General features: G+C 29.2%; 1 protein-coding gene across 2 annotated transcripts in view; it reads right to left on the bottom strand.

Annotated features, from left to right (window-relative positions):
- LOC100880858 (CYFIP-related Rac1 interactor B) overlaps positions 1-27904 on the bottom strand; it is a 63813-nt gene that overhangs the window by 11400 nt on the left and 24509 nt on the right. The window contains exons 1-4 of one of the 2 annotated variants that reach the window (XM_012281741.2): positions 14562-14716; positions 10937-11073; positions 9181-9405; positions 2313-2647 (exon numbers count right to left, since the gene is read on the bottom strand). In XM_012281741.2, coding sequence (XP_012137131.1) covers positions 2313-2647; positions 9181-9405; positions 10937-11021 — 645 coding nt within the window. In that variant the 5' untranslated portion in view covers positions 11022-11073; positions 14562-14716. Of the gene's footprint in view, positions 1-2312; positions 2648-9180; positions 9406-10936; positions 11074-14561; positions 14717-27904 lie in introns of those variants that run through there. The other variant, XM_012281740.2, reaches the window with a different exon arrangement.

The raw sequence follows: 27904 nt of genomic DNA on the forward strand, positions 1-27904 counted from the left end.
ATACGTGATTTAAGAAAAACTGACCCATGTATTAAACGAATTAATAAGTGTCTAGAAGTTGAGGCAAAAATTTTCGAGCATTTATTATAATGTTCTTAAATGAAATAAAAAATTTTCCAGAAGAAAGTAACGTTATCATTTTAATAGAAAAAATATTTTTGATATAAACATAAAAAATCAAGTACATATTTTAAGAAATTTTGTTGTGAATTCAATGTTGACAAAATCTATCAAACAAAAGACGTTCGTTCCTTCATGTGGGTTTATGGTAAAAAGAGATGACCTTGAAATAACTTTGAAGACGCCCATGCATTAAAAAATTAATGTCATTTGACTCCCCAGTAAAAATACTAAAGGTGTCAGTTTGTTTTGATAAATCTCATGTCTTCGAGATTTTTTACAATGTCAGCCATTGTAAAATGGTTGTTTGTTATCCATTGTCATCCATTTAAATAGGACACAATTACATTTTTATTCAAAATATTGCTTTCAAACTCATCAAATTTTAGTGTAAAATAATTCCATTCAAAGAAACACTTATAAAACTGATACAATGATACAATCTAACCTAACCTCAAACCTATGTGATGTATACAAGTTAAATTAAAGTTAACTCTATCTTGGGTATCAAACTAATTTATTTTTGTTCACTAACGCACACATTTAAATATCCAACTTTCATTTTTAAAATTGCATAAAAATTGTACGTACATAAAATTGTATAAGCCAATTATAAAAGCTGGTAAGAGATTTCCTTTCAAAACCGAAACTTATAATTTAGTAGGGTGGAACATAATGTAATAAACAACCGCTTCCTCTATTGTCCCAATTAAAGTAGCCAGCCCAATTTGAGCGGATCTATTATCTATTATGTCCGTAAACGTACCGAGAACTATTGTTCTCTGAATTCTTTCACGTTCATTTTTAATTTTCTGCTTCAGTGCACATCGTTATTTAAATTGCTTTACTTTCTTCACACATCGTTACACTATATTATACGCTAGCAACGAAAGCTTTCTTATTTAAAATTTATGCGAGATAAATTGTTTGGAAACTTTTCAAAAAGGCGGAAAAATCATAAATAGGAAATTATGTCATGAAAATAGAATGATTACGACATGAAATATAAAGAATAATTGTTTGTTAGATATTATGTAAAGCATCACACGTAATTACATTTCAACAGGAAGAAAGATATTGTATCTTATATCATTAACCTTGTATTTTGAATGAAACATTATGTTTTCATTCAACTATTATTCGCAGTAATTGGTAATTTTTAATTATATATAACTGTAAATAATGTCTAATATGAAATCTGTTAAATATTAATATACCTACATATCAATTAAATAAAATAAATATATTTTTATACTATAATAGTTTATAAAAACTAATTAACTTCAAGATGTTAATTATGACAATTAATCGTTCGTTAGAAGTTATCCATCTTGATAATTTACAGTTTTTAATTAAACTTTAATGTAAGAAGCAATTACATGTCATAAATAAAAAGAAAGAATCTTAAAGTTTGTTGAGTAACATTTTTCTGAATAGAATAAAAATGGAATTTCAAATTTGAACGTTAATTCTCTAACATCAAGGTAAATTAATGGTAATGTTAGATTGCTATTAGACTAACAGTAATGTTAGATTGTTATTAGACCCAACAGTAATGTCAGACAGTTATTAAACGTTCCAGCAGTTCTAATAGAATTTATTGTTTATTATAGTTATAGTAGAGTTAATTCTAATTGTCATCATACTTATAACATTGAAGTTAGGTTTGACAACACATGTCAAACATAAGTATTAGACTAATAATAATGTTAGATTGCTATTAGACCCAACAGTAATGTCAGACAGTTATTAAGCATTCAAGCAATTATAATAGAGTTTATTATAGTTATAGTAGAGTTAATTGTAATTGTCATCATAATTATAATATTGAAGTTAGGTTTGACAACACATGTAACAGCCAATTTTTGTGCATGCAAAGGTTGCCAACATAAAACCCAATGTTTATACATGCAACGGTTTGCAATAAATGAAAAAAAAAAATCAATTGTTCGTTGATCAAAAATAAACTCCTTTTCCTTACATCAAATGATTAATCAATTCGAATATAAAACAAGAGTGAAATATACATAAAAAATGAAATAAAAACTACATGTAGTTTATTGTTCAATTATGAATCTAACAGTAACGTTAGAAAATAACGTTCAGAATTTCTGCTGACGCTAGCAGAATCGATAAGGTAGAACAGCAAAAAAATGGAATAGTGCAGAAAGAAGATAGGAAATATCACTTACATCCATCAAAAAAGTAATGGTCGCGTGACTCAGAACGCGAAGCATGGGTGTTGCGTGGGCGTAAAACAAGGACATTCGGTTAGCGAGCTCATTCCCGACCACGAGGTCCTTTTCAGCGTTACCCTGTCGCGCCAGGGATGCTCTTGTCAGAGTCCTCCGATAGTAACTAAAATCATTCTGAATAGCTGGAGTCTTCATCTTGTGCTCGTCAAACTTTAAGACGAATTCTAATATTTCCGCCAATTGTTTCACCAACGCCTGCTGAGTCTCCAGGTGCTGAGTCGGAGAGAGATTCCCTGAACACAATTGACCCAGGATTTTTGGTACCACTTTTTCTGAAACAAAAATAAAATTAACCCATTAACTGCTAAAGTCTTTGCTTTAATTTTACATGGTTTGTAAATTTTTTTAATTTGGAAAAATAAAAATTAATGTGGAAATTGAGAATTTGAAAATTCACGATTAAACTATATTTATTAAAATTTTACAAATTTTGTATTTTACATTTTAGATAGTATGTGTACTTACATTATAAAACCTAGTACGCAACTTATGTAATCTAGTTTACCTAATATTTATGTAAATTTATATTTAAAAACTTTACTCTTTTAGTTTGTGTATTAACGAACATTTCCAATCCGCTTGATTGAACCTGGCTTTATGTAGAATAAAAGCAATAAATACTTTGAAAGTTTACCAGCGGTTTTACTTATGTTGAAGCTGCGATATCGGTTTCCAATCACTGTGTATGCAGAAATATTCAAGCTGAACAATAATCCTTCACGGTGCATTGCTCAATCGATATCGACATTTAACTTTTTACGTTTCTATTTACTTGTAACGGATGTTATGGCAGTCGCAATCAAATACTGAATACACCTGCACGTAAAAAAACTAAATAGTCCATCTCGACAATTCGAGCTAAAATTAAAATCTGCGATCGATAAAAGTACCTATATATTGAAAAAATGAATTTAGTTTAACATATAAGGGTTGATCAACAAGTTTTGTCCCTTTTTTAAATATTTTGAAATGTCGATTTTACAGTGGATGATCAAATTAATTCGAACTACTTGTATTAATTAACCTTTATATCAATTAATCTTTGAATTTTTTTACGATGTTTGCAATAATATTTACACTTCACAAAAAAATATAAATTATAAAAGAAAAATAGTAGGAATGTATTTAACTATGTTAAAAGTTATTTAAAAGTTAATTTCACTACAAAAAAATTATTAGACAATGATCTAATTTTTCTATTATCTAATTCATCTATTGCATAATTTATCCATTATCTAACTCATTATATAATTTACCTGTTACCTAATTTATCTATCATCGAATGTATCTATTATGTAATTTATCTATTTATCAATTGCAAGTGATTTTAGTACTTTAATCACTTACTATAAAAATAAGACCAACTATTTCATCTTTAATAGACTGTTTATTGTTAACAGCAATTTCTAACATGAAATGTCTCTAACTCTAAATGTCTCTATAGAAATATTCGTCAACAGTCTTCTTGTTCACCACAGAAAGTTTTATAACGACCTAAACAGGTAATCCGACATTGCAAAGTCAGAACTATATTCTCGCTTGAAGAGATCTCTAAAGGTTTTGACAATCAAGTGCTGTATGAAAGGAGTTCCGTTTATATGGTCCAATTCACAATTCGTTTCTACAGCCACGTGCCTTGGGGCCATATAGCGAGACTCCTTTGCATGCGTGCGATAACAGATCCGTACAATAATTTATTCAAAACTTCACAAAGACCGTCAATTATCATTCAAAACTATTTTGGTATATACAGGATGGTCATAGATATACTATCCACCACTTTTTGCGTAAACGGAAGAAAATTAAAAAAAAATAGAAGATAAGAGAGTTGTAATATACTTTACTGTACCCAAGGATATATTACGTTTTTATACTTGAATTATTTCTCGAGAACTGAAGATCTTCAGTTTTTTAAATAAAATTCTATGTATTCTTCATGTCATCTGAGCGTGTATCAAAATTTGCGGCTAATTGTGTTCTTTTTTTTCTACGGCACTCATTTCACCCAAACATTTTGCCGCTAAAACAAACTGGTGTTCACTTGGTGCTACTCTATTTAGAAATTCTTCTCGGTACTTTACTTTGTTATGTCCTTTATTTTTACTGCTCTCGTAATGAATGCGCACCATTTCTGTTTTCTCTTAAATAACGACACGTTGCACTAAAATATCACTAAACGCTTTCTGAAACAACACTGCGACAGCAACAACGCAAGCTTAATCATAACACAAAGTTACCAAAAGTGTATTCTAGCTAATTGAAGTCACATTGAACACGAAATGAGAACATGTCAATAATGAATATCGGTAAATAGTAATACGAAATATTCAAAGTATTTCTTCTGTTTTCGACCTTGGTTGACCCAAAGGCCATCGTATGTTCACAGTTGAACTCGTTTTGATACACACTTTCATATGGTATAACAGAATACGTAGCAATCCATTTAAAAAATTGATCGCCATCATTTCTCGAGAAGTAATGCAAGTATAAAAAGATGATATATGACCTAGTGTTGCCAGTGAAATATATTATAACTCTCTTCTCTTCCATTTTTTTGAATGCCAGATTGCGTACTCAGAAAAACCTAGATAGTATTTATCAATACCTTGTATATTTTTCATGTCTTATGTATCGTTTCTATTGCTTTTAATTTTACACCCAGTAACGAATAGTTTTTGTTATAATATTTATATCTGTGATAAAATGTGCTATATTTCATTAATATAATATGTAATTTATATATTTTCTATATTTCTTATAGAATGTTCTATAATATGTAATTTTTTCTAGTAATATATAATTTTTCTTCCTCCACGGTACAGTTCTCTTTTGTAAAAAAAGTTTGCTTCTGTAAATGAATAAAACAAAATGGAAAAGTGTCGTACATCTCATAACTTTTGAGCAGGACTGTACATAGAAGATGACTGATTACTTCCCATTCCAATTCACTCAATTTTTCCTGACAATGAGTACTTAACGATGTACAGTCAGTAGCAAATCTGGTTTTCATTGGAAAATTTAGAAATTTAGAAATTTGAAGGTTTTAGAATTTGAAAATGTCAAGATTTTGAAAATTTGGGAAAAATGAAAAAATTAGAGAATTTAATGATTTGAGTAAGTTTGATGATTTTTTATTCTGAAATTCGAGGATTTTGGAATCTGTAAACGTGAAATTGTAAAAATTAGAAAATTTGGGAATTTTAGAAATTCGAGGGAGTGGCAAATTTAGAAATGTGGGGATTTAAAATGTTTAGGAATTTGAGAATTTGATAATATAGAAAATTGGAAATTTAAAAGTTTGGAAATCTGGAAATTTAGAAATTGGAAATTAAAAAATTGTAAAACTTGGACACTTAGAAATCTAGGAATTCAAATATTTGAAAATTTCAAATTTTTGATGTTACGAAGTTTAGAAATTTGTAACTATAGAGAATGAAAAATGTGAGATCTTAGAAAATTTAAATATGAAAATCCGGAAATTTGAGAATATAAAAAAGTAAATATTTCAAAATTTTTTTATTTTGGAATTTGCAATTTAGGAAATGAAGATTTCCGTAATTGAAAGTTTCCAGGAATTCTTCATTCCCCCATCCATAAATCACAAAACCCCAAAATTCTCAATTCTCAACATCAAATTCTGAATCAATTCTCAAATCTCCAAAATCTCTAAAATTAAATAAATAGCTCTTCTTTCTTGTACTTCATATTTTTTCTGATGGAACCCTTTGTTCTTGACTATACTTGCCTAGCCACTGTCTTTATGAAATACAACTCTTTCTCTGTTCGACAAACCTGCATATTTCTTAAAAATCTTTTAATCAAATCTATTTAAATTTATTTAAACTCAAAAGCCATAAGAATTTTCCGCAACAAATAATGAGCACAAGATTATCAAACTTTTATTCGATTTTTTAAAATCGCACCAACAGCAAATACAGAAAATTCTATCCAAACAGAGGAGATTTGTACGGAGAAAATTATCTCAAATTAGCCATCTTCAAATAATCCCAAAAGCAAACATAACGCATAGATTTACACGTTGGGATCAAGAACAGTCTAGAAAAACCCTATGTATGTTCATATCTCAGATAGTCCCTTCAGTTTCACAAAAGCACTATTTACCGTCGATTGATATTGTTTTCTGTTCTCTTATCAAGGTACAGAACGTTCGCTTATGATAAAAGCGACATAAAAGATGATGACAATATGGTAGCACACAGACCAAACGTTATTAACAGATAGTATTTCGGGAGAATAGAAAACCGGTGAGTCAAACATTTGACAAATAATTTTATCTTGTACTAGATACTGGAATTGCTCTGTTGTAACAATCAGAACACTAATCTAGGATTTCATCTAATTGTAACATTATTTTTTTATATTCGAATTTGCTTGTGCTGTTCTCTAATTAGTAATGAAATAGTATGATTCACAAATGTTTTGCTAAATTGAGTAGTTAAGATACATGAGTGAAAATTTTGCAAATTTTGCTTTAGGCGATAAGAATCTAAAGTATTAATTTAACTTATTTACCTCAAAGTTTTTTAGTTTTGTACCTTAAAAATAATTTTACTGAATACAAATTTATTTCGTATGCATCCTACATTAGGTTAGATTTGATCCTCTTTACAATTCTAATAATAATTTGCAGATATTTATATTTCTGCATTGCTAACCATTATTATACGAATATTCATTAACTTTAATATATTTCAATGCTAGTTTCAATGTATGTGTTTTGCGCAAGCTTTTCAGATCAGGTGTTGCATATTAGGCGCCATTTTTCTCACTCACCCCTACTAAACTTCTTTACAATTTTTATAGTAACTTGAAAATATTTAAATGTTGTATAATTCACTTAATATGTTAATATTTATTAATTTTGATATATCTTAGTGGTAGTTTCGTTTAAAATATAATATGCTTTCACATGTGGCAAGTTTCTAAGTCAGATGACTCTACATTAGCTAGCGTTTCTTTAACTTTCCTTTTTCGAACATATTCACAAATTTTCTAACAATGAATAGGCACTTGAATTTTGTAAAATTCAGCATTAACATACAGGGTGTTACCTGTAACGCTACTCACGATTTTTCTCCCACTTACAGTCACCTTACGAAAAAAAGTTTAGAATAAAATTTGCAGGGTATGAAGTGCACAATAGATATTAGTAAAGCAAATTTTGAAAACAGTTTGTTTTCTTCGCAAAGTCAAGGTCACCTTGGGTTTTTTAAATAGGAACATACATTTTTTTTTTATTCATAGCTTTAGAGGACATCGAGAAGAATTCAAAACATATATTACATGATATTTTTATTAGCATATTACTCGATTTATAGAATTGGAAATGTAAAATGAAAGGCCGGAATATTACGCGATGGAAGGCGGTATACATTTTGAACATGTAATTAAATAAAGTGTATTTTTCTTACATTCTAGTCGCGTGTTTATATTCAGTAATCTCTTTGGAACCAAATAATGATTACACTACTAAAGTCAAAAGCTAAGTACTTCACATTTCCACTTCTGTTAATCGAGTAATATATTAATAAAAATATCATGTAATATATGTTTTGAATTCGTCTCGATGTTCTCTAAAGCTATGAATAAAAAAAAATGTATGTTCCTATTTAGAAACCCCAAGGTGACCTTGACTTTGCGAAGAAAACAAATTGTTTTCAAAATTTGCTTTACTAATATCTATTGTCCACTTCATACCCTGCAAATATTGTTCCAAACTTTTTTTCGTAAGGTGGCTGCAAGTGGGAGAAAAATCGTGAGTAGCGTTACAGGTAACACCCTGCATATCTACTAATTTCGTTATATTTCATCGTTAGTTTCGGTGAAAAGACAAGTATTTACGTTTCACAAGCTTTTAAGGTTAGGTGTTGCATGCTAGTCCCCATGTTCTCAACTCATCGTTTTTGAACCTGTTTATTTTTATGACAATTTAAAGATACTTTAATTTTGAATAGTTTGCCATTAACACACAAATGTCTACTAATTTTGTCATATTGTAATGCTAATTTCGTTAAAAAAGGAAACCTTATTTTAGCAAGCTTTTAACACTAAAACTACCAAGCCGGTCAAATGACCGCCCTACAAGTTTCTTATTATAAGGTACACATTTTGTTAAAGTACATTCCTTGAAATCAGCACTGATTTTCATCAAGGTAAAGAATAAATATGTGTACTAATTTATGTTTCGTCGTTTATTTATTTATTTTTTAACTTCATTTTTAATTTCAAATTGAGTACACATTATATGTCGGTAGGTTTAGTGTTAAAATCAGGTATTTCATATTCGGCGCCATTTTTTCAACTTGCCTTTGACTTTGTATAAAACTTCTATAACAATTTGAACATATTTGAATTGTATATAATTCACCATAAATATACAAATATCTATTAATTTAGTTTTGTTTACTTTCGTTGATAATACAAGGTGCATTCATTTTTGGAATATTTTACAAGTCAGTATTCCAGTGTTTCATAGATTTTTACATTTTTACATTTTTAGTTACAATTTACTTGTGAGATGCATGAGTCAAATTTATTCATAACTATAATATTAAAACAAACAAACAAAATTAAAATGTTATATTCTACGGTCCTTGATTACACAAATTATAGTCGTATCTAAATTTCAAGTTGAGTATTCAAAATTTGAATAAGTGTCACATTTGAGCCAACATTTCACATTTAATTAAGTGCGTCGCTAGTGAGACTCGTCGAAGCACAAGGAGATAAGTTTTACATGCAAGATTAAATAAGGTGTAAATAAGACGTAAAAATGAACACTTACCGAGTTCCAATGAAAATTCATAGAATCTTTTCAGCTTCGCGACGAGAGGGGCAACGGTCAGATAAGCTTTCCGTTGACACTCTTCCGTAGGCGCCGAAATCGCTTCTCTGATTTCTTTCCCAGCCCCTTTGTAACATTGAATCTCCTCCAAGATGGATTCTGAATTTTTCAGAACCCTTTGCACCGCTTCAAAAGTCTCTCGTTCTATGTCAGAAGGTTGTGCGTCTGGAATTCAAAAAATATTACTAAATATCATCATCTGATCATTTTTATTAAACCTTTCTCGTGCCATTTATGTAACAGATGCGTCAGTCAAGACTAACTATTCAGGTCTATAACATTAAAACGAACAAAGAAAATTAAAATGTTTTAACTATTTTATATTCAGGGATCCTTGATAATGTAACTTATAGCTGGACCTAAATTTCAAGTTGAAGGGTATTCAAAATTTGAGTAAGGTTTGTCACATTTGAGCTATAAGTGCGTCGACTCATCAAAGTACGGGAAGGAGTTAAACCTACAAAATAATTGCTACTTGTAATAATAACATACAGAGTATCTCTAAAGACCCTTTGTATTTTGCTAACGGCGTTAAGTATGGATAAAAGTTATAGGACATCAAGACGTAAAATGACGACAACAATTTAACCTTGGATTGTTTGAAGTCACAACAGTTTATTAAACAGAACCCCATTCTTTATTGCATACTATAGCTCTCATTTCAAAACTACCTACGTTTTTTATGGAAGTCATCTCAAGGTATGACGCTTCAAAGTTGATACATAGGTGGCGTTTTGATGCAACCTACGCAATGCATCTTGGGTAATGTCAATGTCGACGATCTGTCAACTGTGAAGCTTCATACCATGGGAATGACTTGCACAAAAAACAAAGATAACTGGTTTGCAAACGTCTTGACGAAGGCTACAATGTGCAATGAAAAAGGAGGTTCTATTTAAGAAACTGAAGATGTTTAAACGACCAACCAAGGTCAAACTGTTGCCATTATTTTATGTCTCCCTTGATATGCTACAACTTTCTGTATTTGAAGCTGCTTCCAAAATGTAAGAGTGGGGTCAGACTTTAGAGATGTCCTTTATACTGTTATTAATAGATTGATTACTAGATTTGTTAGATAGAGTAATAGATTTATTATTATTGTTATTAGATACCCTGCAGATTTGTATATATAATAAAAGTGTCAAAAATAAAAGTATGAAGTTTGGTTAGCGAAATTTTGTGCTGAAAATAATCTTAAGAATGTTTTAAAAGAGCAGGAATATAGAGAATCAAAGATCATCACATAACATGATTAATAATAACTTTCCATTGAAATACAATTCTACAAATGGATAAAACAATGAATACCTTTTAGAATCTCAGTGCATTAAATTTGTAATCGAATATCTCCCTAAAAAACGCTACACCCCTTTAAAACTAATTAGTTTCAGACGAAGTTAATATCAACGTATACGAGGTTTCACCCAGCGTATTTAATCGATAAGATAAAGTTAAAATTGAGTTTAACTTTCTCAGCTAAGTTACATATCAATGTCAAGTAAATAGATATTAACTACACATTTAAATATCACTTGCTGTTTAAAACAAAATTTGAAAATTTCCATCTTCTGAGCCGATAATATCTGAACATCATATTCTATTGAACAGGAAAGTGAAGTTTGAATAAGAAATACAAGCAGCACACAAAGACGCAATTTCAAAGGAATTTTTAAGTAAATGTACTCGAGGTACTTACTTTCAAAATCCAAAAAGACATCGTATTTTTGAGGCGTGCAACAGGTAGACTCATCTCGAGCCAGGAGACTCAAAAGCTTGCCCATCTTCAGTCTGAGAGTTTCTTTCAGTGGATATTATTTATAAAATGAAAGGCATCTGAAAAAAGAGCATCGTACGTATAAATAAAAATAAAATAATGTTTTCATTCATAATTTGATGCATTTCAATACCAGCAACTATATTTAATTTGTTCTAAGTTCTGCATTCGACTATTCAGTATTTATTTCCAAAAATAAAAGTTTTGCAATTTAGAAGATGTAAAGGAAGCTTAATTTATTACGAAAAGTACTTTACAAATATTGGAAATAAATTTCGTACACGAAGACTTTTATGATTGAGTGTACGTGTACGAACACAAAGCACGCAAAACGCAGACCTCGACGAATTCTACGAACTCGTCAACGAGAAATGAACCTTCTGTTAATTCCGACCAACGAAGCTAATCTATGCTGACCTCACCTGAAATGATGAAAGATTCAGGGGGACATAACGTCAATTGAAGCGGAATCTAATGCCGTCCTTAAACTTTTATTAGTCCTAAATTGTATCGTTTGTAACATTGTGATGAAACGATTTCATGAAAATGTTTGAAACTTTCAATAATGGTACCCTTTGAAATTTTTAGAAGCCGCACGTCTTACATGGCGTATTCATGATTAAATACCACGCTATATCAAAAATTACGTTGTTATTACATGTTGCGTTATATTGTTGCCACCAATTTATATCTCCTTATTACATACAAGGAGTCTATAAATTAAACTATTTAGCATCTTTTGCGTAAATGGCAAGGAATTCAAAAAAATGGAAGAGGAAAAACACATTTCAGAACATTCTATAAGAAATATCGAAAATATATGAATTACATATTCATGGAATAAATTCTACAAGAGATATAAATATTATAACAAAAACTATTCGTTACTGGGTGTAATGTTAAAAGCAATAAAAACAGCACATAAGACATGAAAAATATACAAGGTATTGATAGATAGTATCTAGGTTTTTCTGAGTAAGCATTTAGGAATTCAAAAAAATGGAAGAGGAGAGAGTTATAATATATTTCACTGGCAACACTAGGTCATATATCATCTTTTTATACTTGCATTACTTCTCGAGAAATGATGGCGATCAATTTTTTAAATGGATTGCTACGTATTCTGTTATATCATATGAAAGTGTGTATCAAAACGAGTTCAACTGTGAACATACGATGGCCTTTGGGTCAACCAAGGTCGAAAACAGAAGAAATACTTTGAATATTTCGTATTACTATTTACCGATATTCATTATAGATATGTTCTCATTTCGTGTTCAATGTGACTTCAATTAGCTAGAATACACTTTTGGTAACTTTGTGTTATGATTAAGCTTGCGTTGTTGCTGTCGCAGTGTTGTTTCAGAAAGCGTTTAGTGATATTTTAGTGCAACGTGTCGTTATTTAAGAGAAAACAGAAATGGTGCGCATTCATTACGAGAGCAGTAAAAATAAAGGACATAACAAAGTAAAGTACCGAGAAGAATTTCTAAATAGAGTAGCACCAAGTGAACACCAGTTTGTTTTAGCGGCAAAATGTTTGGGTGAAATGAGTGCCGTAGAAAAAAAAGAACACAATTAGCCGCAAATTTTGATACACGCTCAGATGACATGAAGAATACATAGAATTTTATTTAAAAAACTAAAGATCTTCAGTTCTCGAGAAATAATTCAAGTATAAAAACGTAATATATCCTTGTGTACAGTAAAGTATATTACAACTCTCTCATCTTCTATTTTTTTTAATTTTCTACTATTTACGCAAAAAGTACTAGATAGTATACCTATGAACCTTCTGTATTTACCAAATTTGGAAATTTCCAACTTTGAAAGTTTATATTTCAAAATTTAAAACTTTAAAGCTTTAAATCTTTCGAAATTTCAGAATTTTTTAATGTTGTGGTATTAGAATATTAGAGGTTTTTTATTTTGAAACAATGGAATTTTAATATTTGTTGATTATGGAATTCTGAAATTTTAGAATTTTTTAATGTTATGATATAGGAATGTTGCAATTATCGGATTTTATGATACTAGAATTTTAGAACTTTTGAATATTAGGATATTGCAATTTCAGAATTTCTGATACATTGGAATTAAAGAATTTTTAGATTTTGAAACATTCATACCCTAAAGCTTTAGATTTATGCAATTTTGAAACTTCAACACATTGAAATTTAGACGTAATCCATTACTATTTTAAATTTCTACAAATGTGCCATTTTTTATTGTAAATTCAGCTTATAAGATCTGCCTTAAAAAAATAATTTACTACTGCAATTTAATGACTATTATTATTATTAATAACCATTGTAGTAGATGCGATGGTAGAAACAAAGAAAAATGTTTCAACCACAACTGCTCAAAACTACGTTATGGACAAAATAATCCCATCATACTATGAATTCTGTCAATAGGGATTAACCACCGAACATATTTCATCGGATTGTGGTGGCACAGAAGCACCATAAACCCTTAATATCCAATAATAGCTCAAAAGTATTTGAAACAAAAAGCAGCAAAAATTAATCCACAACTCTACTACAAAATATCCACTAATTTCTAAATATGGTATACAATAACAAAGAAATTAAACAGAAAAACTTTAAAAGCAACATTAAACTTAAATAAATAAAAAAAAAATTGTTTGATGAAAACCTTAATAAAAATGGAAGTTTGTCCATTGGAACAGACTGTTTGTCTGTTTTACTTAAAAAAGTTAAAAATGAGGTGCATAGAGATCATGTTCAGTTTCCGCAACCTAACTAGAAATTCCAAATGGTTTTGTAATGAACAGCAATCTGTCACTTGTCAAAAACAGCAAATTAATAACATGAAATACAACAAACTTTGTGTCAGTTTCGCTAATTTTATTTCAGGATTTTACTAAAAATCCTGACAAACGTTAGACCGCAGGGAGTGCTCACATGTGAGAGGACAACGATCGAGTTTGCTGAATCTAAAATTGTCTCCGACAGATTCCAATGTACGGACGAATGTCTCCGTTATTTTTAGCAGAAAAACACATATACCGTAAATTTCTCCCGGCACGCTGAATCATCCAGATTTTCAAATTATTCGCTATTTTTCGAATTACAATTCCACATCCGCAAGTTCACACACCAATCAAGTTATTTCACTATTCATCGTATTTCTTATTTCAATTCTGCCATAGCCAAACGGATACGTAATCGAATAAGATTTAATTTAGATCCACGGCGTTTCTGTTCCGATCGATTAAGAGCGATCGGAAATAACGTTATCCGGCATGGGAATAGAATAAATGTTTACGTTCGAAATTCCACGCGGAAGCGTGCTCGAAATCGGCAAAATATTATCACGATAATGTCATAACCACCGTTCGTAAATCACGGGCTAAAACGATTTCTAAGCAAACGTCACATAAACTTCCGAAATCCGGAAGTCACATTCGAAATAAAGCCGGTCCGAGGGTGCAGAAAGAGAATTCACTTCTTGAAGGTCGACAGGATCAAAATTTAACGTGGTTCGTTGTAAAACGTTTACGAAATTTTTTTTACGAACTCACCGTGACCGCGACCGATAACGCGAATACATGACGATGACAGGTGAAAGCCGAAGTCCGGGAATGGTCAACAAGTACCCGAAGAAAGTGCAACAACTGTCAGTCAACGGACGGCCATGATGCTCGTTGAGGGTTGGGTTGTATAGTGGCGCGATTCGGAGTCTCCTTATTTGGTAAACGAGAACGGTGGCGGTACGCTCGCGGCGAAAAATCAATGGGGTTAGTTCGCAGGTTTACCCTGGGGTGACGCTGCTGCTACTATTTGCAAAACAGGAATTTTCGAAACTCATACGTGCATCGATTCTTTGAAATATTTTGCGCAAAATGTTGTCAAGGTAAATTACAAACTTTTGTGTACAATATTTCAATTTAGAATCATTTATTATTTTAAATGTATTTTAAATGCTCAACGCTGCTGATATTTGTAAAATAGAAATTTTTTAAATAAATACAAAATCTTGTTAATGTCGAATTTTTTAATATAACTTTTTAATTTAGAATATTTCATCTATCATTTATTTTAATTATATTTTCCGAATATTTTACTGCTTTTATTATTTGCAAAGTAGAAATTTTTAAATCTTTTTTATACTTTTAAAATATTCAATACAAAAGATTTTTGAGATAATTTTCTAAACTAAATTAAATTCTATATTTGAACATACTTATTCTATTTTATTTTTATGAAAATGAATGATTTTTATATTTATTTGTGCTCTATTTTATTTGTATGTAATTATATTGATATGTGTTTATTTGTATTTACATGTATTTTATTTTGTTCGTATCCAATTATAATTTACGTATATTTATTTGAATTATATTTTATCTTTATTTGCTTATCTACTTCTTTCTTGTACCTCAGAGAACATAACAGCGAAGGTATACCCTAACCTTGCGATACCCTATTTAGAGACCCCATAAAGTATTCATACTCATTTACGTTTTGAAACATTCAGTTTGAATTGCAAGTGTCTGAAAATGTTCTTAACACGCGCACACCCGAGTGTCAGCGGTCCGATAGTATACGGTCGAACTTCGAAATACGATTATAAATTTAGAAATTCTCGAGAACTCGTGACCAACTCATCCGTGAGGGGGTATATTCCTTTTTTTGTCGCAGACCAACGGGTTGCTAGTAACGATAAAGATGAAACTCGAAAGGGTGTACAGCATTGTCGAGGTTGACCGAGTTACGTGGAGTCAATCGAGTTAATGTTTATGTAGCTTTACTGAGAATATTCGGGTCAGTACTTTTATGGGTTAACGCTTTTAATGGGGTAAACGAATGACACTGAAATGGCAATCTAATTTATGAACCTTCAAAAATTTGTCTTATTTAATAAACGGTAGTTGTAAAGTGCATGTCGTGTAATGATATTGGATTGTTACATCGAGATGTCGATTGTAACAGGATGTCATATATGGGGATGGTTGCCTTCGTTATGGTTATACGGAATGAAAATATTAAACCTTCTGAAAGACAACTTTGTTAGAGAACAAGTATAATGCATTTATTAGTATGTGCAAATATAATGTGTTCATTACAAATCAAATACAGATATACATAATACAGATATACATATATGTATACACATATGTATATGTTTATTAGAAGTCTGTACATGTGTGATCCGTTTATCTGACTATACACAATGTTGTGTTTATTACGAATCGGTATGTATACAATATATTTACTACAAGTCTGTTCATATGTAATATAAAAATATTAATATTAAATATGTATAATAAAAATTACACATATGGCATGTATAATAAGTTTAAAAATATGCACACATATTATATTTATTAACGATTTCAACAAAATTATTTTTCATGAATAATCAGCAATATTATTGTTCCTCAATTGTCGAAATAATTAATTCAAGTGGTTGAAATAATTTGACTAATTAAATCTGGTAGTTAATTGGTAGTTAACTCATTTAATTCACCCGATTTTTACATTCATATAGCAACAGAAAAAATAGAAAGGAAGAAGAAGTAAAATCACAAGTGAACAAAATATAAAATGTTCTGATTTTTAATGAAATTATTAACATTAAATAAAATGTACTTTTAACTTAAAATCCACTAATACTTCTTTCTCCAGTATTTTTAATGCAGTGAATCATGGATGTATTATATATTTATATAAATGAAATCAAATGTTATTAAACGACAAAATTATAGTCAAATTATTAAGTAATTTATATTCGAAAAGATACTAATCGGTAGGTAAATAATAAGCTAATGTTATTAAAATTTAAAAACTTTTATACAATTATTATTTTGAACTTTTATTACAATTTATGTGAAACGAAATAAAAATAAGTAAATATAAGTCTCTGGAATTTAAATAAATATAAATGTCCACTTTTGAATGATGCAAAGTCTTAAACATTTTATTAAACAATAACAATCGAAGTTGAAATAAGAAAGCTGAGACCTACGTGACTTTTCTTGTAAATAAGATACTAAAATACGAATGTTTAATAATATAAGAATGTAAATAAAATATTTAAGTGTGTGAACGTATGTGAAGAAACCCACCGTACGATCAAACTGTGATGTTCAATTAACTCTACAAGAATTCTGTATCTAAAAAAAATGAACTCATGTTATTATCCATTAAATATTGCAAAAGTAATCAGCAACATGCTCAAGTTTTATGATATTCTTTCATTCTTCTGATAAAATGACTGCTGCACTGATATTAGAAAAAATACTATCATATCTTCCTACTGTTGGAATTACGTGTCATAGAATGAATTGTATCTACAAGAATTTATTTCTACATCAGAATTACTTACCATTTTGCAATAACAATTTATGAAATATCTTTTTTCATATGCATTTGATGTTTGGAAATATCCAAATTTTCGAAAGATTGAATTACCGGATTTTTTAATAAATACTACAATTTGAAGATTTGGAAAACGAATTTTTAAATTTGCAAATTCTTCAATGTCCAAATTTTTTAACTTTCAGATTTCTCAAAGATTCCAAACTTTCAAACTTCTATATTTCTAGAGTTCTGAATTCTCAAATTCTCAAATGTCTAAATTACTAATTTTCTAACATTCCAAACTTCATAATTTCTACATTGCTAGATTGATGAATTTTTTAATTTTCAAATGTCCAAATTTCGGAATGATCAAATTTTTAAATTTTCAAATTCTTAATTCTCTAACATTCCAAACTTCCAAATTTCTATATTTCTTGATTTATGAATTTTCAAATTTTTTAATTTTACAGTGTTTAAATTGTTAGTTTTCTACCATTCTATATTTCTATGATTCCAAATTTCCATCTCTTCAAATTTTCAAAATCCCAATAAACTTCTCAATGTTCGTAGATCAAATATTTATGGATTTAAGAATTCAAGATTTTAAAAATATGAAAGTAGAATATTTAAAGATATCACACACATACTTTATAACAAAATTATTTATAAATACAATTGTAAATTATAAATTAAATTGAATTATTTATAAATACAAATAAATCTTCACATACATGCATGTGAAAAAATTAATTGCAATTAAAATAAGTACATACAAACAAGAATTATGTTTGAATAACAAATGTTTAAATAAAAAAGTCAGAAGGTTTAAGTAATAAAGTAAGTTCATAACGCAATTTCTAAAACAGAAATGTTCAAATTAAATTTAATAAAAATATAAAAGCAGTGTGTTTAATTTAAAAATTTTCCACAGACTTTAAAGGGATTAAGTCAAACTTACTAAAAATATTAATACATTTTATCAGTTTACAATATATAATACATATTAACAACATGTACTATATTATCATCAAATACGACGTAGCAAAAGCTTATAAAAATATGTCTAAAATCGATATTAGCACCGTAGAGGCTTTTTAAATTATGTATTTATATGCACGCACGCACATCCATGACGTCAATCGCTGCATATATTAATTAGACTAAGCACAATCACTAACATAATAAAGCTTTCGTTCTGTCAATTGAATTACTGTGTTGATTCACGTATTCTGTACCCTATTGCGTACAGGGTGTCCTACTTTTTCCCGCCACATTTTACCAACATATTCCACAAGCGAAAATACGAAAAAGATGTTACATTTATATAGAGTTTGAAACACTTTATTAAAAAGTTACCAAAGTACAAAATGAGCTGTTTTGTTTTCCGATGCCATATACAGTGTGTTCCAGCTTTGTAAGTAAAACATTATTAGCTTGTGCTTTAAATGAAAACGATAAAAAAATGTTATATAAACATGGGCTCTTAAATGTTTTATCGAAAAATTAGGAGAAATAGAAATAATAATGGACGATATTCTCCTTCGACACATATATAAATTTTTAAAAATTATTTCTAATAATGCATTCAAGAGCCTATGTTCGTATTTTTCCTTACTTTTATTCGTAGAATATTCTAGTAAAGTTAAACAGACAAAACGGGAACACCCTGTACACGATATCGAACAAAGCAGTCTGCCATTTTGTATTTTTGTTGTAACTTTTAATAAAGCGTCTGAAACTCAGTGTCTATTCATTTCTTTATTTTTGCGAATAAAATACGTTATTATTTGGAAGGAGAAAACAGATTCTGTACGTAATATTTTGTACGAAATTAAAATGAATATATTGTTAATGTGAAATTATTCTGATTCTAACAATTTAAAGGTGAAGCTAAAATATTTTTATTTTCAAACGTCGACTGCAAAGTGACATCGACAAATTAGCAAATGGACTCCAGTTTATATTATGTAAATCAATTACATTCAAATTTGCAATTTGACAAGTCTGTCTTTGTTATAACTTTTTCACAAAATGTTCAAAATTCTATGTCAACATAGAATTTTTTTATTTTTACGAATAGAAGATAAAGACTTTAGAAGACAGAGACTTTATGTCAATAATGTGACACACTGTATAATCTAACAATCACAAATTTTAAAAAGAATTCATTTTTCTTAATGCACAGTTTGAATATTGTGGTGTTAAGATTTTTGCACCTCTTTCAAGACCAAGATTGGATAATCGTCGGAAACCGTGGGCGAAGATAATCGACACCTATTAAAGACCTTTTTGTGCATCAATTCCAGCAAATCAATTGAGACCCTCACCACCTCTCATCATGACCCTCGATGTACTCTTGAGATCCCCTTTCCTTCGGTCAACCTTAATTTCATCGTTGCAGCGACCGACAATGATGACTATGCTGTCGATTACTTTTATAATCCACGAAACGTTTTGAACATTGTTGTGACTTACTTACAAGGGACATCACCAAGGTGTCACATGCGGATTTGAATGAAATTGACATATGTGGTAGCTTTTTAAAAATCATTTGACACGTATTTTTTTATATCTGCGGACATGCATGTTGAGGGGGTGAAAATAGCTCTCAAAGTTCGGAGTTGAAAACACATTTTCTTCAATATCTTGGAAATTAGAGGGTGAAGGAAGGTGAATTTTTTTTTAAATTGTGTAGTTTTTAGTCAAGAAATTAGTTAGTGACAAAAATTTCGGAAGAAATTATTTATTTAAATAATATATTTAAAAATTGGACTTTTTTTTCAATTTTTCACCTTAAATGCAGTTCGACTTTTTTGCAGATTTATATACGAAAAATATGCATCAAAATAGGGGATACGTGTTTTTGGAATTTTTTGTTTATTGCAATTTAGCAATAATTATTACATATACAATTTTCTCTACCATTTTAACCTAACCATTTTAAATCATATGGAGGCATATTTTTTGAAGATAGCTAACATAACGTCAATATAACCTCTTTTCACTGCCTAGAATTATTTAATAATTCTCTTTCACTCGTTATTAAGAGAAACTACTGTAACACACTTTTCGTTAATTGAGTATAGGTAAATATGTAGGTGAATAGAAAGTAATTCGAAGGAAAGTTTATGAAACCTGAAAAATGTAGACCTGCAATTTAATTTTCTATCGCTTTTCTCGTAGGAAAGATATACGAAGAGTATTACTCATTTGAAATAGCAGTACAAGAATGAAAATGTAGTGATAATTCGTACTGTAGGGATTTTAAACGCATATGATATACTTAGTTTACTACATTAAGTATAGCCAGAAGTACTTAGGTAAATATATGTATAGTATACATTAGCCATAGTAGGTTCCATTAGAGAAAATGGCGGTGTAAGAGGATTTATTAGCCATTATCTCACTCTCAGCTGGGACATTTTTTAATTTAGAACTGCAGTAATGTGGCAATTTTAGTTATTTGAAGATACGGAAATCTAGTAAATGAAGAGTTATGGAATTCAGAATTTTAGAATTTTAGAATTTTAAAATTTTAAAATTTTAAAATTTTGAAATTTTGAAATTTTAGAATTTCAGAATCTTGGAATTTTAGAATTTTAAAAGTTTAGAATTTTTAGAAGTTTAGGATCTGAAAATCTGGAAAATCAGGGGTTTGGGGATACATAAATATGCGAATTTGAAAATCTACGAATTTATGAAATGTAAAAATGGGAAATTTTCAAAATTTCGAAATCTGTGACTGTGAAAATGTAGAAATTTGGAAATATTCCGAAATATGAAAGTATGGAAATATCAAAATGTCATAATATTCAAACGCCAAAATATCAAAATATAAAATGTAAAATATCTACTAATATTCTGAAATACTTTTATTACTAATCGACATTTTGAAAATATAAAATATCAATGCACATTTCAAATGATACAAACAAATTTATAAAATAAAAACATGAAACACCTCCTTCATACATGTATGCGTTCCATTAAACCGTACTTCAAAGTTATCATTCCTTTCGTGTTTCAATAATCTGTGAATAATGTTTTGTATCTTAATCTTTCACACATTCTACCGATCAACTTTATGCATTTAACTTTATAATTCCCATCCATTATTCAGTACTCTTGCGAGAAGCGCCACATACTTCTCTAATACGTTATGCATTAGAAATTAGAAATACATACTAAACCAACCAGAATAAATGATTATTCACATCAAGAAACAGCAGACTTAAGAACAGATTTAATCTACATTTCTGTTAAATGTATTTCTGTCAAAACAAGATTTTTGTACAATGCGTCTCACGATCTCTGTCCTTGGCCATCAAATGATAAATTTTCAGCATTTTTAATGTTTTCTATAAAATTAACTGTTGAAAATAGCAAAAATAAATATACAAGTATGTCGGTAATTTGTCAATATGTCGGTAATAAAGTTTGTATATTTATCTACTAGCTATACGATACCGCTCGTTTAAACGAGACCCACAAATGTTAAAATAAAATAATATCTAAAATATTAATTCTTCTCTGTTCTCATATCGATTACAAGATTGCATTCGCATATTAAGAGTTCTTGCATAAAGCTTCCTTCCTAGTTACAGTTTCATATTTATAAAATAAATTTGTTCAAAGTTTCAATGGTGTTAGTTGTGTTATATTTATATTAAATAGTTTTTCAATATCATATTTTAAAAACTATACTCCCATTTCCATTAGGTTATGGGCCCAGGCTACGTTTAATTAATTATAAAAGTGTTCAGTGTTATTTAAACTATTTAAAAATTATTTTGAGTACTATTTGTTTTAATATTATCTTATTAAGTTTGATATCTGTGAGACTATATGGAAATTAAAATGGAAGGTTCTAAGTATAAACGAAATATAAAACCATTTGATGGTTCGAAATATAGCTCATGGAAATTTAGAATACTTTCTGTTTTTGAAGAGCTTGACATTATTAAAGTTATTAATGAAGAAAAACCTGATATGATAAGTGAAGAGTGGGAAAAGGCAGAAAGAATAGCAAAAGCAGTTATTGTTGAACATTTGGTAGATTCTTTTCTCGGATTCGCAAAAAATAATAATACCGCAAAGGAAATTTTACAAAATTTTGATAGAATTTACGAGAGAAAAAGTGTAGCAACACAATTAGCTATCAGGAACAAACTTTCGGCTTTAAAGTTCAAAAATGATAAATCACTAATAGAATATTATACAGAATTTGATGAATTGATTATTGAATTAATTGCAGCAGGTGCAAAATTAGAAGAAGTTGATAAAGTCTCACATTTATTAACAACACTTCCGAAGTCGTATGAAGGAGTAATTACTGCCATAGAAACGTTAACAGAAGACAATTTAACACTAGATTTTGTAAAAACAAGATTATTAGATCACGAAGTTAAATTGAAAAATGATATTAGTGATATTACTACGAAAGCACTTCAACTCAATAGAACAGATAATTCAACAATAGAAAAGAATCAATATAAAAATGCAAAATTTAGAAATACATTTAAGACAAATAAGAATTTTAAAAACAAAAGAAATTTTCAAAACAAATTAAAATGCCATTTTTGTGGAAGGAAAAATCATGTTATAAAGAATTGTATTTTTCGTAAGAAGAGGGAACAGTATTTACTTGAGAAGAAAAGAAATTATAATTATTCCAACAATGATAATCAACAAGCATCGACATCGTATACAAATACAACACCAATTGATAGCACACAATCATTTGCATTTATGGTTAGAAATTATCAGCATGAACTTGGTAATAAATTGAATTTTGTTTTAGATTCTGGAGCTTCAGATCATATTGTTAACAATGATAGTTATTTTATCAACTTTATTGAATTAAATCCGCCTGTGAAGATTTTAGTTGCCAAAAACGGAGAATATATAACAGCTACAAAAAGGGGAATCATTAATATAATAAGCGATACAGGAGCGAATGGAACTTTGGAGGACGTTCTTTATAGTGCAGAAGTTGCACAAAATTTATTATCTGTTAGAAAAATGCAAAAGGCTGGTATGGAAATAATTTTTAATCAAAATGGAGTTAAAATATTAAAAGATGGAAAAACCATCATTAACGGTAAGCCAACAAACAATTTGATAACAGTTACTTTCGAAATTGGCAAGGTTAATACTAGGGTTTTTAATATTGAGACAGATGTTTATGATCTTTGGCATCAACGTTTAGGTCATGTGAGTAGAAATAAATTTTTAGAATTGAAAAATAATAAAATGTTCGATGATATTAGTAAAATTGAAAAGGTAATACCTTCTGAAAAATTATGTGAAAGTTGTATATTAGGCAAACAATCAAGGTCACCATTTAGAAAGTTGAAAGATAAAACATATATTAAACGTCCACTATTCATTGTGCACACAGATGTATGTGGTCCAATTACTCCGGCAACATATAATGGTAAAAATTATTTTGTTAGTTTTATAGATGAATTTACACATTATTGTATAACATATTTACTTACATATAAATCAGAAGTGTTTACTGTATTTCAAGATTTCATTTCGAAGAGCACTGCTCATTTTAATTTAAAAATGGTAAATTTATATTGCGATAATGGTAGGGAATTTCTATCAAATGAAATGAAGGAGTATTGTGTTAAAAATGGGATAACTTATCACTTGACTGTTCCACATACTCCACAATTAAATGGTGTTTCGGAAAGAATGATGAGAACAATAGTAGAAAAAGCTCGTACAATGTTAAACGGTGCAAAACTCAATAAAATATTTTGGGGAGAGGCAGTATTAACTGCAACTTATTTAATAAACATAACTCCTACTAAGGCTCTAAAAGTTAATAAAACACCATATGAATTGTGGCATAGTAAAAAGCCTAAATTAACATTTTTAAAAGTTTTTGGTAGTACAGTTTTTTGTTTTAAACAAAACCAGGAAATCAAAATTTGATGCAAAATCCTGGAAAGATATTTTTCTTGGTTATTGTCCAAATGGTTACAAAGTGTGGGATGTACAGACGGAAAAATTAATTATGGCAAGAGATGTAGTTGTCGATGAAAATGATTATTTAATATCTCGTCCAATTGGGAGATTAGAAAACATTAATGATGGTAATTTTAAAATTGATGAAACTGATGCATCTGACAAAAGGTCAAAATCAGTAGAAATAAAAGAAACTAACGCATCTGACAATGAGTCAAAGTTAGTAAACTCCCGAAAATCTGATGTGAATAGTACATCAGATAATATTCTGAAAAATAAATCTGATAGTAAATCAGATGAGTCTGTACATAATCCATACAAAATTAGAAAATTAGATGGTAATTTGGATGATTTTACAGGTGGAACAGATAAGTTGAGTAAAACCATTAAAGCAATATGTAATGATACAGATGATAAAATACTAAATGAATTACAGCCACGGAGAAGCGATAGAATAAAATCTAAACTTCCTGTTTCTTATGAAGAATTAGAATTCAATGATTATTTTATGTGTGCTCAATCTGTAGTTTATAAAATTCCAAATTCTTTTCAAGAGATAAAATATAGAGATGACAGAGAAAAATGGGAAATTGCTATAAATGACGAAATTAATTCATTATTAAAAAATGAAACTTGGACATTGGTACCAGAACAAAGCAGTATGAATATAGTTGACTGTAAATGGATTTTTACAATTAAAAATGATGAATTTGGTAAACCTGTAAAATATAAGGCACGTTTAGTTGCTAGGGGGTTTAGCCAAAAACACATGATAGATTATGATGAAACATTTGCCCCAGTCGCACGCATTACCAGTTTTAGATTTATTTTAGCATTTGCAAATCAATTTAAGTTGTTAGTACATCATATGGATGTAAAAACAGCATTTCTGAATGGTAATTTAAAAGAGGAAATATATATGAAAGTACCTGAAGGAATTAAAAGTAATGGAAATCAAGTATGTAAGCTAAATAAAGCAATTTATGGTTTAAAACAGGCAGCAAGATGCTGGTATGAAACATTTGAAAAGGTACTGATAGAAAAAGGGTTTAAAAATTCAGCAGTGGATAAATGTATATATTTGTTAGATAGAGGAGATATAAAGAAAAATATTTACGTCGTGTTATATGTAGATGATTTAATTATTGCAACTTACGATATGATCACAATGAATAATTTTAAAAATTATGTGAAAGGAAAATTTAATATGACTGATTTAAAAGATGTAAAATTATTTTTAGGAATAAGAGTACAGAGGAGTGTAAATACAGTTACTTTAGATCAAAGTGCATATATAAATACAATACTCGAAAAATTTAAAATGTTGGATTGTAATACAATTAGTACACCTTTACCCAGTAAATTAGATTACAATGCTTTAAATTCAGAAGAAAAATATGATGCTCCATGTAGAAATTTAATTGGATGTTTAATGTATGTTATGCTTTGTACAAGACCAGATTTGAGTATTTCAGTAAACATTTTGAGTAGATATACAAATAAAAATAATAAAATGCTTTGGCAATATTTAAAAGGGGTTCTGAGATATTTAAAAGGTACAATAGATTTGAAATTAACATATAAACAAGGGGATTATAAAGATATTTTGACAGGATATGTGGATTCTGATTGGGGTGGAAGTAATTTTACTGACAGAAAAAGTACAACAGGATATTTGTTTCTATTATACAAAAAGTGTGTGATTTGCTGGAATACTAGAAAACAATTATCAGTTGCTGCCTCATCAACTGAAGCAGAATATATGGCTTTATTTGAAGGTGTAAAAGAAGCCTTATGGTTAAAAAGTTTAGCAGCTAGCATCAATATTAGTATTAAAGATCCAATACTAATTTATGAGGATAACAATGGGTGTATTAGTATTGCAAATAATCCAACAAATCATAAAAAGACAAAGCACATTGATATAAAGTATCACTTCTCTAGAGAGCAAATTGAGAAAAAGGTTATTAAACTCGAATTTATTCCAACAGGTAATCAATTGGCAGATATATTGACTAAGCCTTTACCAGCACCAAAATTCATAGAATTCAGAAAACAAATGGGTTTAGAATAAATTTTATAATTTTTAGTTTATGTATGTGTTTATATATTTCTATGTAAAAATGTTAATAATTGTTGTAAATAATAGTAAATGAAGATTAATTTAAGAACATGGTCTAATCAGGTTTTTCTGGGTTTTCCTGATTCTTTGCAACAAATGTTGGGCCATATGTAATTCCCAGGTAAGACTAGGAAGGATAGTCTTATTTTAATAAGTAACTTAATTTGATTATGCCAAAACAGTTAAATACACTAGATTTATTTTTGAGGGGGCGTGTTGAAAATAGCAAAAATAAATATACAAGTATGTCGATAATTTGTCAATATGTCGGTAATAAAGTTTGTATATTTATCTACTAGCTATACGATACCGCTCGTTTAAACGAGACCCTCAAATGTTAAAATAAAATAATATCTAAAATATTAATTCTTCTCTAATCTCATATCGATTACAAGATTGCATTCGCATATTAAGAGTTCTTGCATAAAGCTTCCTTCCTAGTTACAGTTTCATATTTATAAAATAAATTTGTTCAAAGTTTCAATGGTGTTAGTTGTGTTATATTTATATTAAATAGTTTTTCAATATCATATTTTAAAAACTATACTCCCATTTCCATTATTAACAGGCCTGTTCAAATGGTAATTATATAATTTATTAGCTACTATGATACTATTACTGCACATGACATTAACACGTGTATATTAATCAAACACAAAAATAATAGCAAAAATACTAGTCAATATCAATGTTTGATGGCAGCTATTTTAAATCATATAGAGCCATTTTATTTTAAGATAGCTAACATAACATCAACATAACCTCTTTTCACTGCCTATTAAGTACAGTCCCTGGTCACCGAATTGCCACTACAAATTCCCAATATTTTTCATGTTTTCCATAAAATTAAAAGGTGTGTTTAAATTCTAATTATATAATTTATAAGCTACCATGATACAATACTACTGTGTATAACATTAACACATGTTAATATCTTGTGTTTCCACCCTTTGCTTTGGTCACAGCTAGTATCGGACATGCTCCGTATACATTGACCATATGCTTTATATCTTCATTATTTTCCCAAATATCTGTAATTCTTTTCAACGATAATGTGGTTGGAGAGTAGTAAACTAGTCTTTTGAGTAGGCAGACATTTTCTATGGCATTCAAATTTCACCTGACGCGCTATCGATACTCGAGCTTAACGTAAACGCTCGCATGGCCCTTAATCGCTCATCACACAATTTATTATCACAATAACAAACTGCTATGTATATGTTATCAACGTGTTTAGTAATAATTTTGCAGGACCTAAGATTTTCCATATATGACATAACTATAGCCATGAAAGTGAAATTTTACGTGGTTCTAATTCGATCCAGGGATTGTAGGTGACCGATAAACTTCTCTATGCCTCCATTCGACAGAATATCATGTATACCATATTATACAGTTTCGTAACACTTGTTCGTACTTTTGGAAACGACTAAGGTAGCTTTTCTAGAGAATCTGTAAGAT

Source organism: Megachile rotundata, chromosome 11 (assembly GCF_050947335.1).
Source record: "Megachile rotundata isolate GNS110a chromosome 11, iyMegRotu1, whole genome shotgun sequence".
In the NCBI taxonomy this organism is placed as follows: Eukaryota; Metazoa; Arthropoda; class Insecta; order Hymenoptera; family Megachilidae; genus Megachile; species Megachile rotundata.